This window comes from Scleropages formosus, chromosome 2 (genome assembly GCF_900964775.1).
Source record: "Scleropages formosus chromosome 2, fSclFor1.1, whole genome shotgun sequence".
Taxonomy (NCBI): Eukaryota; Metazoa; Chordata; class Actinopteri; order Osteoglossiformes; family Osteoglossidae; genus Scleropages; species Scleropages formosus.
In genome coordinates, this window is record NC_041807.1 from 13,945,445 (window position 1) to 13,962,138 (window position 16,694).

The window sequence follows — 16,694 nt, forward strand, 5'->3', positions numbered from 1 at the left end:
AGCACTTTAGAAAGCCCCCCGTGCCACCATAACACACACACACACAAAGTCTAAAAATGAACTGCTGTAACCTGACCACCACCCAACTTCTCCCTCTCCCTCCCAACCGGCACACACAAATCCAGCCAGTCATTTCAGCCGTCTGCTCACAAAAGAACGATTTTCTGCCATGAAAGGAAACAGCTAGATTGCAATTAACCTGTAGTGAAATTTAAGGGCGGCAGCAGTCTGGTTTTGTGTTGAGGTTGCGCTCTCGTGCTCGTAATTGGCCCGTGCGGATCTCTTATTTCGGGGCCCGATGTCTGCACGGTCAGTGGCTTCAATCCCCGGATTTGGGGCATCGCTCAAACACAGTCTCATTGAAATACAGCGACTCGCCCTCTCTTTCTCTATGTTCATTTTATCGCTTTCAGAAATAAGAGCGCTTCTTGCATCTTCCTTTCTGTAAACATACACTTGAATATTTCCGCAAATTGTCATGTAGCTGTGCAGAAGACTGCTCCTCACTGCTGCTCGTTGCTTTCCCACTGCAGCAGCTTTTCCTTTTCCTCGTGGAGGCAGATGCTGGGGGCATCAGCGTTGAGCAGCTGCTGGTGGAGCTGAAGGCCGGCGGGATTCGGGAGGAACATGAGCAGGTCGTCAGACGAGAGCTCCAGCATATCCACTCTTTCCACCTGCTCGACTTCCTGGCCCACCTCCCGCTCTTCATCCTTATACACAATACAGTCATCACCAATCCCCTAGACGAGTCCAAAAACTTGTGAATATAGTCCATCTGCAGAACAGCATAGCTCCCGGGGGGCTACATCCCATGTTTAATGACCTGGTACTCATACAAAATAATTAAACCTGCATAAACCATACAAAGTGCGTCTTCTCGGGTGGTGGGAAAACCGATCACCAGTTAGTGCGCAAAGGCTTATGGGAAAGGTTACTTCAGCTCTTTTTTTTACTTTATGGTGTTTGATTTACTCTGAATTCTGGTGTATTGATTTGTATGTTCACTGCACAGTGTATTACACTCCAGTGTTTTGTCAAGGGGGTGCAGTGGCGCAGTGGGTTGGACCACAGTCCTGCTCTCCGGTGGGTCTGGGGTTCGGGTCCCGCTTGGGGTGCCTTGCGACAGACTGGCGTCCTGTCCTGGGTGTGTCCCCTCCCCCTCCGGCCTTACGCCCTGTGTTGCCGGGTAGGCTCCGGTTCCCCGTGACCCTGTATGGGACAAGCGGTTCTGAAAATGTGTGTGTGTGTGTGTGTGTGTGTGTGTGTGTGTGTGTGTGTGTGTGTGTGTGTGTGTGTGTGTGTGTGTGTGTTTTGTCAAGCCTGATCACTGCTGTGCTTTAAGAGGTGTGCAGTGATGTGGAAAGAAGGTACATCCTCTTTCAGTTCTTTCTCTTCTTCTTCTTATGCCTTCCACCCCTCTTGGGGCATAGGCCACCAACAAGGGTTCTCCAGGTGTCCCTGAGAGCTGGGATATCATGAAGTTTCCTTGTCCGTGTTTCTGTAGCTGTCAAGGTTTTTACGGTGTGGGGTAGCTGGTCCCACGGCCAGCCCTCCTCCTTTCTCACCCGGGCTTGGGACCATCCATGGGAGAGTTTTTCAGTTCTCTGGTTTTACATACTTTGGAGGAAATGAACCCTCTTTTAGTCCACACCAAGTCCTAACAGTATAAAAATCTAACCTCATATGATAAATATCATCCAAAAAATTTCACTTTGCCAGCGGGATAGCTGTGTTACTCTTAGTTAGGCACACTAGTAATGCATTATGGGATAGCAGTGCTCAGCACGGGTGTGTCTAGAGTTAGAAGTGTTGTCTCAGGTAATGGATCCTCACCTGCACCACGATTCTTTATTGTCCCTTTGGCTGTGGAACATTACATCACGTTGGAAACATGCTGTGTGCTAAGCACTCCCAGCATGTGTGTGTGTTTTTGTGCCAGCACATGTGAAAAGGATGCTTTACAGTGTATAGATAATATGCTTCATATTGTGGTGATGTTGATGGAAGAGCATAGCCAGAACTCTCTCTCTCACACACACACACACACACTTTCCGAACCGCTTGTCCCATACGGGGTTGCGAGGAGCCGGAGCCTAACCCGACAACACAGGGAGGAAGGCTGGAGGGGAAGGGGACACACCCAGGATGGGACGCCAGTCCATTGCAAGGCACCCTAAGCAGGACTTGAACCCAGGCCCACCGGAGAGCAGGACCCGATCCAACCCACTGTGTTGCTACGCCCCCCATAACCAGAACTCCAGGTGCAAAAGTGAGTGGATTTATTTAGGCAGAAAGCTTGAGTGACCAGTCAGATCAACTATGTTAGGAACTGCATGTAGCACATGTAGCACAAAGGTTTATGTTGCTGATTTGCAATCAAAGTAGTTCAGGTTCAAGTGTCACTGACCACTGTAAATGCCTTAAATTTTTAGAAAAGAATAGAACTTTATTTGCCATTTGTACACGTACACATGGTCCGGGCACATAGGAATTCTTGACCAGTGCTAAGAGAATCAGACGTAAAAAACAACGTGTACAGAATAAATACTCTAAAACTTCAATAAATAAAGCCAAAATAATACAACAACTGCAATAAAAGAGGGAATAAATACTAAATAAGAAGGAAATATTATTTTTATATAAATTACCCAGCTATGTAAGAAATTTAACAGTAAGTTGCTTTGGGGAAACGTGTCAGATTATTGTAAATGTCTCCCTCGATATTCTGCATAATGACCAGGAAATTTTCTGTCATCAGATACAAGATGCTATTCTCCTGAATGCTTCGTCTTGCACACGCACACACACACACACACACACACACACACACACACACACACCGAGAGAAAGACTTCTTAAAACTTGCTGTTTGCTGAGGGCTGTTTAACAGAGCTGTTTTTAGGGTTGCCAGGTAAGCGTTAGCAGCTGCCAAGCTTTCTATATATAGGAAATAAAAAACTGAGCCTTCCACAAGAAAGTTTTCTTATTTAATTTACTCGTTCGGAATTTTCATTTAATCAAACAAAATTAATTGTAAAGCTTCGCAGTTATGACCACTGAGAAAAATACAACTTCCACACACACACTTTCTGAACCGCTTGTCCCATATGGGGTCGCAGGGAGCCAGAGCCTAACCTGGCAACATAGGGCGCAAGGCCGGAGGGGGAGGGGACACACCCAGGACGAGACGCCAGTCCGTCGCAAGGCACCCCACGTGGGACTCGAACCCCAGATCCACCGCAGAGCAGGTCCCGGCCCAGTACAACTTCCATTGAGCTGAAATGCAACATGATGCCTTTTCAGTTGCAGGTACCTGAACTCTTTTGCCCAGACTTGCACTGACAACCCTTCCAGATCCCTCCAGGCCAACCCCAATACTGTGCTGATAACCTTCTCCTTGCCGCTGGAGTCCTAAGTGTAAGTTGTTGCACTGTTACTCTGTATGGGTGAGTCAACTGCATCCGACTCTGTATCGAACTGCATCAGGTTTGGAACAAAACATCAAGGTCTCTGGTTCTCTTTAGCAAAGGGGGACTGAACCCCCAAGATTTCATACAAATCATGACGAACCTTCACTCTAAATCGCTGGATCCCGCAACAAGGTGGCAGCAGGACAAGCAAGGTGTCCCCCATCCTGTTGACACCTCCAGTGAAATGCAGTGGCTTTTATCTCCAGTCTAAAGGGTGCAAAATAGTACAGTATTTTGAATTGTACGAGCCTGTCCCGAAGACCTTTTTCTTACAGTCCTTATTCACAATGACAAATATTTTGACCAGAGCCCTTAGAAAATCTCTCTAACTTCTTGAAGCAAACAATCCAGGCATAGCAGTTACAGCACATCAGTTCTTCGCGCGATGCAAATCTATATGCTTTAGCCTACTTTTGCACGTTACAACTTGCGGGTTTACATTTACTTATTTAGCAGATGCTTTTCTCTAAAGCGACTTCCAATATACTCTATGTAGTGTTACCAGCCCACACACCTTATTCATCAAGGTGACTTACACTGCTAGATACACTACTTACACTGCATCACTTATCCGTACACCAGTGGAACACGCTCTCACTGTCACTCACACACTATGGGGGTACTGGAACAGCATGTCTTTGGAGGGAGGGAGGGAGGAAACCAGAGCACCCAGAGGAAACCCACGCAGACACAGGGAGAACATGCCAACTCCACACAGACTGAGCAGGGATCGAACCCACGTCCTCTTGCACCACCCAGGTGCTGTGAGACAGCAGCGCTACTCGCTGTAAAACGTGGTGGAAAAACATTAAAGACAATCCAAATGCTTAATAAAGAGGCTGCGGCTCTGCGTTGATACGGCTCAATTGTGATGACTTTTCAAGACACCATTACACACATCATAAAGTATCATAAAAGGCAAGGCAAGACAGAATTGTCCCGTTTTATGGGTCTGCTGTCCCTGTTTCCATCACTTTTGCAGGGGGTTGATAAAGATTATGTGCGCCTGTTGGGTTTTAGTCAATGGCATTAATAAGATTAAGCATTGTGAAAAAAACAAGGAATGAATGTAGTGCGGGCAACACTCTACTTCTTCTTCCTCCCAGTACGCAGGCTGCTTTTGGAAGGGTCCCGCTCTTATTGCCCAGCACTGAGCTTCTGCCTCAGATAACAGTTGAGCCGCTGTCTGTTACCAAGGCCACTTCGGAGTTCCCCTGGAAACAGGCGGCCAAATTTGCGGCAGGAATGTGCGTTTACACTGGTGCGTGTTGCTCGTCATTAGAGGCGCCAAATTTGCAGCACAGCTCGTTAATCACGGGCCGGGGCGGGCAATCGGAGCCGGGCACATAAAGCCCGTTAAAATCATGTTTAACATTCAGACTCTGCCCGCAGAGATAGGAGAAACGCACAAAAAACGGGCTCTTTAAAAAAAAAAAAAGAAGAAAAGTTCCACTTATCTTTGATTTGCATTCAGGCGGCCTGAATGGCGCTTAAGCCCGTCATTTCATTCATTTGGTGCGGGAGCCGAGGACAATACCGGCTGTAACCGGAGACTGGTACAGTGGCCCGACCCCCCAAAACGCGTCATTTCTTAAAAAGGTGGCTCCACGTCACTTGCGCGTTTGAGCCCCGCTAAAAGGGAAATGCAAGTCTTTCCAAGGGCGAGAGTATTCTCTCGGAATGAAAGGAGCTGCCCGGCCTTTCAAGCGCAAAACGGCGTTAGGGTTTGACTCGTAAATGTGCGACCCCCGCCGGCCCGCATCCACAGCCAAACCCGCACCCACTCGGCCAAAGGAAGGAAGGGGAGTCATCTTTACTTTACACGGGGACACGGCGACATAGCCCGGCTGCGGGGCTCTGGTACACTACAAACAAACAAAAAAGTCCTGGAAATCTTGTACTTAAGTTAAGGGCCATCTGAAAATATGTAGCAGGCAGGATTCTTGCCACGCAAACCTAATAATTCCCCTCCGTCGACGATGTTTTGTCCTTTGGCCCGCCCACACCTGACTGACAATTGTTCGCACCCCGATCACGCCTGTAGTAGTGGATCAAGGCAGTCTGATCAGCACGTACTACAGAGCTTCTCCAGTCTTACGGCCCGTGCTCGGCATCGATGATGTTTTCTAGTAAGTGCGATTGTCGCGTGGACATCGTCATCGGAATGTCACACCTGGTGAGCGCGAGGCAGCGTGGAACGCCCGTCTCGGCCCACCTGGACTGGCCCGTGAGGACTGCACCGTCCACGCGCGAGGAGGAGATTTCCACTTCACCGCGGCTTCTGCAACGTGAAGCAAAGACGCAGAACATAGACACCCCCCGCAAACAACCACACACCACATCCCCTCGTTTGTCCTTTATTAGCCAAGTTAAAATATTTCTCAAAGAATCGCGAATCCCTTTTCTTAACAAAAAAGTGAGGCGCACAGATTTTTGAAGGTAAAGGTAAATGTGCGCTAATTGGCGCTGTGCGGTCCGAACTGCTCGGGTAGATACGAGGTGAACAATAGCAGGCGCTGTTCTGCCCGCACCTCCTCCCTCCCCGTTCAGTGAGGCGGCGGTGCGCCGCTACACGGGCCAGTCACTCGTTAAACAAGGCGCACGAGCCCAACGCCACTATTCGCACTTTTAAAGGGACCTCGCTCAAGATAAAGTACATCGTGGCTTTTAGCAGGAAGAAAACTGGGAAAGACTCGTTTGCGCTCATCCCCACAGTCACGCTGTTGCGAAGTGTTGCGGAAAAGCTCTGAAAGGCTCGAACATGTTGATCATGGATTAAAAAAAAAACAACAAAAATACTAGGATGGCGTGTGGAATAGAAAACAGCTTCTTTTCCCGTTTTCAGACTTTTAAATTAAATAAATCCCATCTTTGTCTTCAAGCTTAAAGTTTTGACAAAGTGACACAGGTGTGCACTTTGTTCTTGATCTTGTTCATTAAATTATTTTGTTATTGATCTTGAGGTTTTTAAGTTTTGATCTATATATATGCCTTTAAACGGTTTAATTTATTATAGTTACGAGTCTAATTGTGAACGAGATTTTTAAGATAGGTTGGTTTTTTTCTGTTTTTATTTGACAAACGTGTTGTTACAAAGATCGGGGGCTTGACTTTGGAGTCTGGGTACTTCGTAACAAGTGTCTTTTGTTTCCTCGTGCTGCTGCTGTAACCATGATAAACTTTCTTTTTTCTTGCCTGTAAAGTGTGTATTACACCTACTGTCATAAAAACGTGCCTCCTTGCGAGCCTTTCTGCTTTTACGCGTTAAGAAATGCGATTTACCAGATCTGCTAAAAAAAAAATGAAACGGCGTATCATATCAGTGTCAAAAAATAAATTCGAAGATAACGGCCCAAATCACAGTTGTTTAAAAGTATTTTTTTTAAATGTGATGATGTGTGATGATGTTGTCCTGTGTGTATAAACCAGTACAGATCTGCTGTGTCTCAGCCAGGGAAGAAACTCCTGTGACTCTCGCTGAGTAAGAAAGCCTATTCATTTATCGGATCATCTCACTTATGCCCTAAATCTTAATTATACAAACCGTCGTGCCCGATTTAGTCAGATGCGTATAAATGCAAACTGTTTTCGGTGATTTTTTTTTTTACATAATAGTTTGTTTAAAAAAAAAAAAAAAACTCCCTATGCACGCGCCCCCAAAAGAGATGCAACACAAAGCCCAGTGGATAGAGTAAAAAAATTTATTACGAAATTAGATTATAGAAAACAGGGTTATAAGATTTCTTTTTCTTCGCCTTAAATAAACCCAGAAGCAGTGAAGGCAACAGAGGACGCCGGGTGGAGGGTCCGACCCGTCGTTGATGCTCTGCGTGTGGACGAGAGCTGCATAACTTTGTTCAAGATGAACTCTGCAGAACTTCTTAGAAACACACAATCCCTATTAAATAAGACACGTCGGTGCTAAACTAAGCAGGATGAGCCCCGAGTCTCCGTGGAACTCCGTGCAGCACGCTCAGGACCGCTATTTGACAAGCAGTGTAGACTACACGTCTAAACAGGCAGAGGTCATTAGCAACGTATCAATATATCGTCAAGATATACACATATTAAAACAATGCTTACAAAACTTCAATAAACGTCTCTTATATACAAAAATAGCTTAATATATTTAAAAAAACACAATATGCTTGATACAAATAGAATTTCTTATAATAAAATCCACGGTTGGAAGCATGTTAGAATTATAACGTCATAGAATTTTACAAAAAAAAAGGTTCTTTGATTGGGTTGTTTTAGCATAGTTTGAGAGCGTTTCTATAGTGTTTGCGTGCCGTTGTTTCGAAAGAAGTCTCTTTTTAGCGTCGTGTTCGTGGGCGAGCGTGCGCGCGGGGGCTGAAGTTCCCACGCTGTCAGTGGTTAGTGCGCCTTTTTTTGTCTGTTTGTTTGTTTTTGTTTTGCCTTTTGGCACTCGTCGTTCGAGCACGAGGGCAGGAGAGGAGTCGGGAGCTCCCGGAGAGCTCTTTTCCCGCGCGTGGGCTCGTGTCCGCGGAGGCTGTTTGGGCTCCTCTGCGCGATGGCACCTCCAGGCGCACGCCGACGGTTATTCTCTTCCCAATTCACCCCTTACCTGAAAAGAAAGCCCAACATGAATTTACAGACTCACAGAAACCTGGATGGGTTAACACGATCGATAACAGAGTTAACATGCCACTAGGAACAGTACCCACGACAATTCGAAAGCGCTCCAAGTGACACGAACCTGGTGAAGCCTAGGCTAGGCGAGGCATGCACCTCAGAACCAGCTGGTGAAGTCCAGGAGCTCCTGCTCTTCGGGACTCAGTGGGTTGTACGATCCTTCGTCCGAGGAGTACGAGGACACGGGGGAGCCGGCCATCGAGTTCATGTCGTTGCAGTAGTTCTGCGACATGGCGGGAGAGAGCACTCCGGACTGGAAGGCGGCGCTCACGGCGTCGTGCTCGTCCAGCAGCTGCTGCAGAGCGCGGATGTACTCCACGGCCGAGCGCAGCGTCTCCACTTTGCTCATCTTCTTGTTGGCGGCGCCGTTGGGCACGTGCTCCCGCAGCGTGGCGAAGCCGTTGTTGACCAGCTTGACCCGGTTGCGCTCCCGCTCGTTGCGCCGCGCCACGGCGTGCGGCTGCTGCTGCGGCAGACTGTAGCCGAAGCCCGCGAAGTTGAGGCGCCTCTTGCAGCGCAGCAGCTCGGGGGAGGAGGAGCGCTGCCTCTTGGCCGGCTTGGAGGCGGACTTGCCGCTGCACGCGCTGTCCGTGGGGCTCAGCTGGATGCTTTGCGCGGCGGCCGTGAAGAAACACGCAGGTGGCAGGAACTGCTGCTGGCTCACACTTATCTCCATGATCTTGGCACTGATGTCCGCTGGCAGTGAGTGAGTGCACGGGTGACGGGACGGGGGCGAGAGAGAAAGAGAAAGTGAAGAGGGGGCACGGTCGCGGCGCTGCTTGCTTGGCTCGTCGGAGGAAGTGCGCCGAGCTCGTGGCGTTCGCGTGTGGGTCAACGTGCGCACTCAAGTCTTTCTTATTGGCAATCGCGCGGACTGCTGCCGTGCAACCGCTCCCCCACACTGCAGTCGTGAGTGCCGCGAACGAGCCACGAGCGCGTTTTATCAACGCAGTGGCAGACCCACGCGCCGCATCTGACCACGCCTCCGCGCGCGTATTATTGTCTCCACCTCTGGCTCGAGACGCCGTCGCGCTGCGTACGCCGGGCGCGTGCCACTCCAGCCGCTGAATAAACAACAGTGACCAAAGGACAGCTGGGACCCTCCGCCGGGCTCCGACCAGATGCCGTGCTGGTGTCCAATGAAAGGGCGGACTTGTCGGCGATGTTCATTTCAAAGTTGTACATACTTGCTACATTCGCCCCAAACAGAAACCCTTCGAAAGTCGGTAATCTGTCGTTAAAGCATACAGCCATACGGCATTGTTGTTACTGCTGTTCTTTATTTAGCCTGTACCTCCGACCAGCGCACCTTACAGTGTTACGCTGCTACAGCACGTGCTAAGAAGGTCAAGTGACGAACAGCGCCGCTTTCATTGTGCCGCACTGTTAATAAAGTTGGTGTACTAGTTTTGCAGGTACAGGAGTTTGCAAAGTCTTTTTTCTAACACGTCTGGGCTCCACACACAATAAAGTACTGCCGCCTACTTAATTCACCAAGGATTTTATATTACTCTATATATAAAAGTGCGTAAAGTGCACGGGACATTAGCTTAAAGGACATAACCGTTTTATAATAAGTGGTCTCTTCTTAAACTATTTACTTAATGGTAAGCTTTGAATAGAAACTGCATACTACAAATACCCCCCCCCGCTCTCCGACGCAACGTGATGAGAGAAAGTGCTGCTTCTAGGGAAACAACGCACAGCAACTCGCCGTATAGCGGCACCATTTACGTTATACGGTACATTCTGTTCGTAACAATGTAAAGTGATACGTTTGCGCAAGTCTGAAAACTCAAAGGTGCTGTGAGGTATTTTAAACCGAGTTCTAGGCTTCGGAGCACCGAACATGTATCATTTAAACAACGTGTATTTATTGCAGGCCCATAAGTGAGATGGAACTGATGAAGTTAAAGCGGGAGCGAAGTAAAACTCGCCGGTCGCATGCAGTGTGCGCTGGAGGGGAGCTGTGGGGGCTGCTGGAGAGGTGCTGAAAGACAGCGCTTTTGCTTTCATTCGCACGGGGAAGCGCACGAAAACACACACGCATACACACAGGAGTAAGAAATCGGTGTTGCTTTTTCTTTCTTTCGTCTCAATTTACATCAGGTCATTCCGACTGAATTTACAGCGCGTCGTTTCTCCGTGGGCCGCTTGTCAGAGGACCGGAGATAGACCCACAATGTTAAGTTCGCGCAGTGCGTGGTGCTGTCGAGTCCCCCCACAGAAAAGCGCTTTGTCCGCCGGAGGTGAATTTTCCACTTTGAGGAGAACTAATCACGGTCGTCGGAGAGGCGGAACGGAGAGGGAGAGCCACGCAGCCCCTGAAAAAAGCCTCGCATTAGGAGTAGTTTTGTGTACGATTTGTTACACCCTATTTCGTTACAGTGTGCGAGACACTCTGTATTTCGACAACTTTTTTTCTTTTAAAGGGAAGAATAAAAAGAATAGGTCTTTCACTGCGAACAAAAGCGACCGACTCTACTCATGGCAGCGATGAATGAGTGTGGGGGGGACAGAAATACAATAAATTGTGCAATTTTTCTGTGTTGGCTGTGGCATTCAAGATCAAGCCTGCGCTGGATACCCCTCCCCCACGCCTCCCCACCACCCATCACCCCCCGCCCCCCAACCCTCCAACTTTTCTTTTCTTTTTTCTTCTTTTTTTTTTGGCACAGCAAGAGAGTTTAGAAAAGAAGCGTGGGTTCTATTCAAGCCTCCTCCCCGCCCCCCCACAATAGCGGGGTTTTCTGAAACCTATCCACCCCGGTCCACCGCGGCCCGTCAGCGCTCCTCCAGAGTCCAATTAGCGCCGTGTAAAGACCCTCTTTCTTCTGCCACCCCCCCGAAGCACGGGGAGCGGGGCTCCGTCCATTTGGACCGTTCCAGTCACGGTTTGCTGTAATAATTAATATGACAACTGGACGCCCGGGCTTGTATAGACACGGCTGAAGCCCCTGGCTTTTCTCCCGCTTTCTGGACGGACTGCTGCCGCTCCGACCATCGCGCGGGGCCACGAAGCACAACTCACGAGGATCCGATTGTCCCGCGTGGTGCGCGCCGTTAATGTCCAATTTGCTACTTATTAAGACTCCATTCAATTACTTAATTTTCAACTCGGATCACTCAGGTCCCCGTGGGAAGGGGACAATAGTTATAATCTTCATGCGACAATTAATAGTTTTTTTTTTTTTTTTTCTTTTAAATCTGAATTAGTCCGCTCCCGAGTTCAGATCCCGCCTCGCTACAGTGTGTTGCATTTAAACTTGCTCCCACCCACAGGGATTTCGCGAATAAGATCTGGAATACAGAGGAGGGCCCGGAATTACGCAGTTTCGAGGTCCGGCGTAATTGCGTATGTCTTTCGGACGCTGCGCACAACGTTGTTTACATGTTTCACTTTACAACACATTCAGGCACACTAATTATAAACAAACAGTGACACGAACTCGTGCACACAAATACACTCTTACACACTCATATTAACGCACAACGACATATAGGGAGCTTCCTTTCGCGCTCGGGACTCTGAAGTGTATCTCTCGTCAAGTGTACCTGGCGGGAAACTCGCGAGCCGCGGCTGCAGCCGGTCGTGTGTCCCTTTGTGCAGCCACGCGCCCCCCAACCGGCCGGGCGCGCGCACCGCGCCGAGTAGCAAAAACGGCCATTATACTAGAGAGCCGAGGTGTGGATGACGGAGTTGGGAGCCGTACGGAGCTCGCGTTTCATATTTACATATTTCATGATTTTGTCATGTAAAGATGTATAGACGTGTGCGTGTGTAACGTATTCGCGGGTGAACAGTAACAAGGAAGAGAGAGAGTAAAATAAAAAGGCGCTGCTTTATCTCGAGGCTGTTCGTTCGTTCGTTACACTGCGCTGACACACTGCGCGTGCTGACGTTTTTTTTCAACTGCTTATCGAACTGAAACGGTTCCGTTTCCTCTAAGGAGAGGTGATTGGTAACCGATAAAGACACCAAAATAGGTGTGCTGCTCAAATATGCGGCGGACAACACGCGGCCGCACCGCGGAGGCGCCCTTCTCTGTTTATTTTATCAAGCTGTAAAGAGACGCGGCAGGTGCGAACCCAGGTGCGCGCGAGCTCGGCCACTCTGGCGCTATCACTCCCATCGGGTCGGGCGCGTGCGCGACGGCCTGCGTGGCACGTGTTGCAGCGCGCGGGCGAACGGGAGCCAATCTCTGGCGCCGCCTGCGAGTTCGACGCGCGCTACGCCGCGATCCCACGTGCAGTTGTCAAGCGTGTTCCTCTTTATAATGATAAAGAAATAATAATAATAACGTCGGCATTATTTTATCGCCTACACACGTATTACTGGCCAGTGTCACCTTCAGCATTTTATTTGCATGTCTCTCTTTGGACATTGTGTATTGGCAGAATGAAGGCGACCAGCACACAATCAAGGTGTTCCAAGAACGTCTTCATTTGTCCTCTAGTAAGTCCTGTAATGTCCTCAACTGGCTCAATCCATAGTCGTTTTCATATCACCGCTTCATGTAGAAAGACTCGTGCTCACTGTGATAAAATCCAGAACATGTGCCACTAAAGTTTAAATGAGGAAAAACAATAGTTACTACACCTGGGACTGTCCCAGAAGTTAATTTGAATTAATAAGCGCATCTACTGTCATCCAGTGTCTGGCGATGGTACTGCAGTGAAGTCAGAAGAGTATCCACCACTTTTAGTGTTGCGCAAATAGTAAGGATTTTTTTTTTTTTTGCTAATTTCAGCGATACTTTCTGATATTAGCCCAGAAAATGCATATATAATCAGCGAGTACGTTTTTTCCTGAATATAACACCAGCCAACTGTAAAACAAAGGAGTGGTGTTTTTATGTTTTCAGCAGTCATATATTTTCCATCTTTTCATAAGAACATAACTGAGATGGATTATTATGGGAACAGAAATGCGACGTAAATAGCGCGCTGAGAGTGGTGCTAAACTGTGATGACTAGTTCACAAGTCCCCTTTGTTCGAATGCAAATAAACTCTGATTAAATATTATTTTATTTAAGGGGAACACCAACTTTTAGTGCGCCTGGGGCACGCGCGTCTGGACCTTAGTAAAAATGCGAATGAACATCTCTCAGCAAGACCATCTACATATTGCTGGCGTTGTGCTGTGCGGAAGTGGAGCTGAAGCGCGACTCCATCGCGGTACACGACGCAACACAGTATCTGTACTGATACTAGTCTTACTTTTTGTTGCTGCTCAGATGCATGATTAATTTTGTCAATAAGCGGTAAGCGCAGGTCGGAACAAATTTCTTTGTTCTTGAAGATACACAATATAGAATAAAACGAAGAACGAAGGCAGTTTTTTTTCTTTGTTTCATATCACTGAAAAAACACAGTACCCCGCATTTTGCCTCACCTCCGTGACTCTTTCGGCACTCAGTCACACATAGTCTCGATCCCCCTGCGGAGATGTGTTGAGAGAATGTAACCAATACGGTTCGTACGCACTCAGTTTCACCTTTTCGTCTGGCGCCACCTTGTGGCAGATAATCGCGCAGAGGATCAGCGCATCTTCATGGAGGGATTTTCAGGTAGGGTAACTGCCCCGAGTCCATGTTAAGAAAATCAGGAAGGTGTGCTACTACATTTACATTTATTTATGTATTTCTTTATTTAGCAGACGCTTTTCTCCAAAGTGACTTCCAATGAACTCTATGTAGTGTTATCAGCCCACACACCTTAGTCACCACAGTGACTTACAGTGCTAGTAGATACACTACTTACACTGGGTCACTCATCCATACATCAGTGGAACACACTCTCTCGCTGTCACTCACACACTTTGGGGGAACCTGAACATCATGTCTTTGGACTGTGGGAGGAAACCAGAGCACCCGCAGAACATGCAAACCCCACACAGACTGAGTGGGGTTCGACCCCACACCCTCTCGTATCACCGAGGCGCTTGTGAGACAGTAACGCTACTCGTTTTGCCACCGCGTCGCCCACTACTAATCTAATGCTTTCGTTGTCTGCACTTCCCTCAGCATCCAGGAACAAAACAAAAAGGCTCATTCGCAGAATCTGTGATACTCCAGTACGTCTTCATTGGGTATTTGCGTGGACATCTCGGGGGTGTGTTAAGTGTAAGAAAACTCCAGGCACATTCATTCTGGAAATGTGTTAGGATGCACACTCATTGGAACTGTGTTAATTCACTGAAATCTTTAACAAACGTTTTGATTTGTCCCCCTATGTTCTTGTTAAACCATATCCCAAATTCTATGGTTAATAAATTTATGGATCATATGTGGATTGCGCTTACACATTTGCCAAGGAAATGTGTTTTATTGCGATGGTCCTCCTTAGAAATTCCCTCTACAAATAATGTGATTGACGCGACTTTCTACGTTTCTTTCGCTGGAAAAGTTAACATTTGAATTGAATTTGAATGAATCTTTGAATGATAATTCAAATTAATTCCGAAATATCTTTTCACAATTTTTGAAGTTTGTTTACGTTAGTGTGTGACCGTGTTATATACATGCTACAGGATGCTGTGTTCTGTGAATTGCAACCCTAACCCGAGAAATAAATGAAAAAAAAAGTTACATTTTGTGAACCGCAGCATTTTTTCATAAAGTTTACAGAAAATATCGGATCAGATGCCGTTAGATTAACACAGGTGCCATTTATTTTATTTTTAAAATCGCTATGTTTTTGGGGGGTGTGGTGGCGCAACGGGTTTGGCTGGGTCCTGCTCTCTGGTGGGTCCAGGGTTCGAGTCCCGCTTGGAGTTCCCTGCGACGGACCGGCGTCGCGTGGGTGTCTCCCTCCAGCCCCACGCCCTCCGCTGCCGGGCTAGGCTCCGGCCTGCCGTGACCCCATACGGGACAAGCAGCTTCAGCCAGTGCATGGGTGGACGCTATATTTTGGGGGAATCAGACTCATTTAGAGTATTAATGATATTTATTTTTTGTCAAATTCTAAAGTAAACTTACAGAGAAATAGCACGAATGAATACCAGCTCTTACATAAAATAAACATTGCGAAAAGTGCAGTGAAATATTAATAGTTGCATTTCCTTTTAAACTCTCAAATAGTTTGATCAAACAGAACCACGTGAATTCCAATCAGACTGTCTACCCCTCAAGATACGAACGTCCGACTTCCGAAAATTCACGTTGACGAAGAACCGGCACAACTTTTCTATTTACGTATAATGTCACAATCACTAGAAGCACTGCGACTGCAGTAAGGACCTCGTGTCGAACAACAGTCCGTTTGACCCTTCAAAGGCTCCGCCGTGTTGGCGCGTGAGGCTCGCACACCGCGGCGCTCGGGCAGCAGTGACAGCGCGGCACGTGTTCGGTCCGCATCTCTGCGCTGACCGTCCCGTGTGCGCGGTTACAAGGGAGCGGGAACGCGCACATGCACACTCGTGCATACAGAGGGGTTTTTTTTTAAATCATTGGACTTGACATTCGATTTTCTTGAGCGATGAAAGAAGTTTCACTGACAGAGGCGGAGAGATGGAGCTCGGATTCCAGCACATTGCTTCAGGCTTGGTGCACTGATCTCCCTCTCTCGCTCGCAACTGCTGAATCCCTCTCAACAGGTAGAAGAGCCTAAAAAACATGTCTTTCCGACCTGATCTCTTAACTGCTACAGAAACTTGCACAACATGATGTGTTTACAAAAATAATTGCCTACCAGTTCTATATGCAGCTACTCTGTGATTTGTGCTGCTTCGGTGCTATTCACCTAACTTACTGTACTTGGAGAGTCGCGTGTCTACATCTCTGTCCCTCCGTCTGTTGGCGAAATGCACCTTATTTACTCTGATTTGTACATCGCCCTGGAGGAAGGCTAGAAGAAGCAGAACGAATGTGGAAGTATGTGTGTGTGGGAGTGTGGAGAAAGAGCGCAAAAAAGCCCCGAAATGCGAACCAGCATCGGACGGAAAGCGGAGGACGTTCGGAGCCCCATTGCTGTCTGAGGCTGCAGTGCGCAGCGTGGAATTTGAGGAGATCGCGACAAATGAAGTGTACGGGGACATCGCATGGAGAGCTTCGGTGCTTTCACAAAATCTGCGTTTGGGACGAAAACGAGTTTGTCAACAAGGCAATGTGAATGTAAGTAGTCAGAAAGAGATGAGCGTCTCCTTCACTTGTTCATTCGGTTCTCCCGGTTAATCTGGGTTCCAGTCCAATAAACCCTAGCGAGGGATGATCAAGTGCCGAGCAAGGCGACATGGTGGCACATCGCCTGTGAGGTGCGAGAGGACGTGGGTTCGATCCCGCTCAGTCTGTGTGGAGTTTATATGTGTTCCCTGTCTTCTGCGTGGGTTTCTTCCGGGTGCTCCGGTTTCCTCCCACAGTCCGAGGACATGCTACTGAGGTTCACCCTATCGTGTATAATAGAGAGTGTGTTCTAGTGGTGAATCTGCGAATTCACTATCTGAATTTATCTGGGGAATGAGGTGTGTGGGCTGATTTAATTGGAAAAGCATCTGATAAATATATAAATGTAAATGTGTTCCATTGATGTATGGATGAGCGACACATTGTAAGTAATGTATCTAACAG

At 47.8% G+C, this 16,694-nt stretch overlaps 1 protein-coding gene across 1 annotated transcript; it reads right to left on the reverse strand.

The window, feature by feature from the left end:
* Positions 1–7,723: 7,723 nt before the first annotated feature.
* ascl1a (achaete-scute family bHLH transcription factor 1a) lies at positions 7,724–8,968 on the reverse strand. Its single transcript, XM_029249852.1, has 2 exons — positions 8,191–8,968; positions 7,724–8,058 (listed from the first exon to the last, which is right to left on the reverse strand). The coding sequence occupies exon 1, from the start codon at positions 8,800–8,802 to the stop codon at positions 8,224–8,226; it is 579 nt and encodes a 192-aa protein (XP_029105685.1). The 5' UTR covers positions 8,803–8,968; the 3' UTR covers positions 7,724–8,058; positions 8,191–8,223.
* Positions 8,969–16,694: the final 7,726 nt, after the last annotated feature.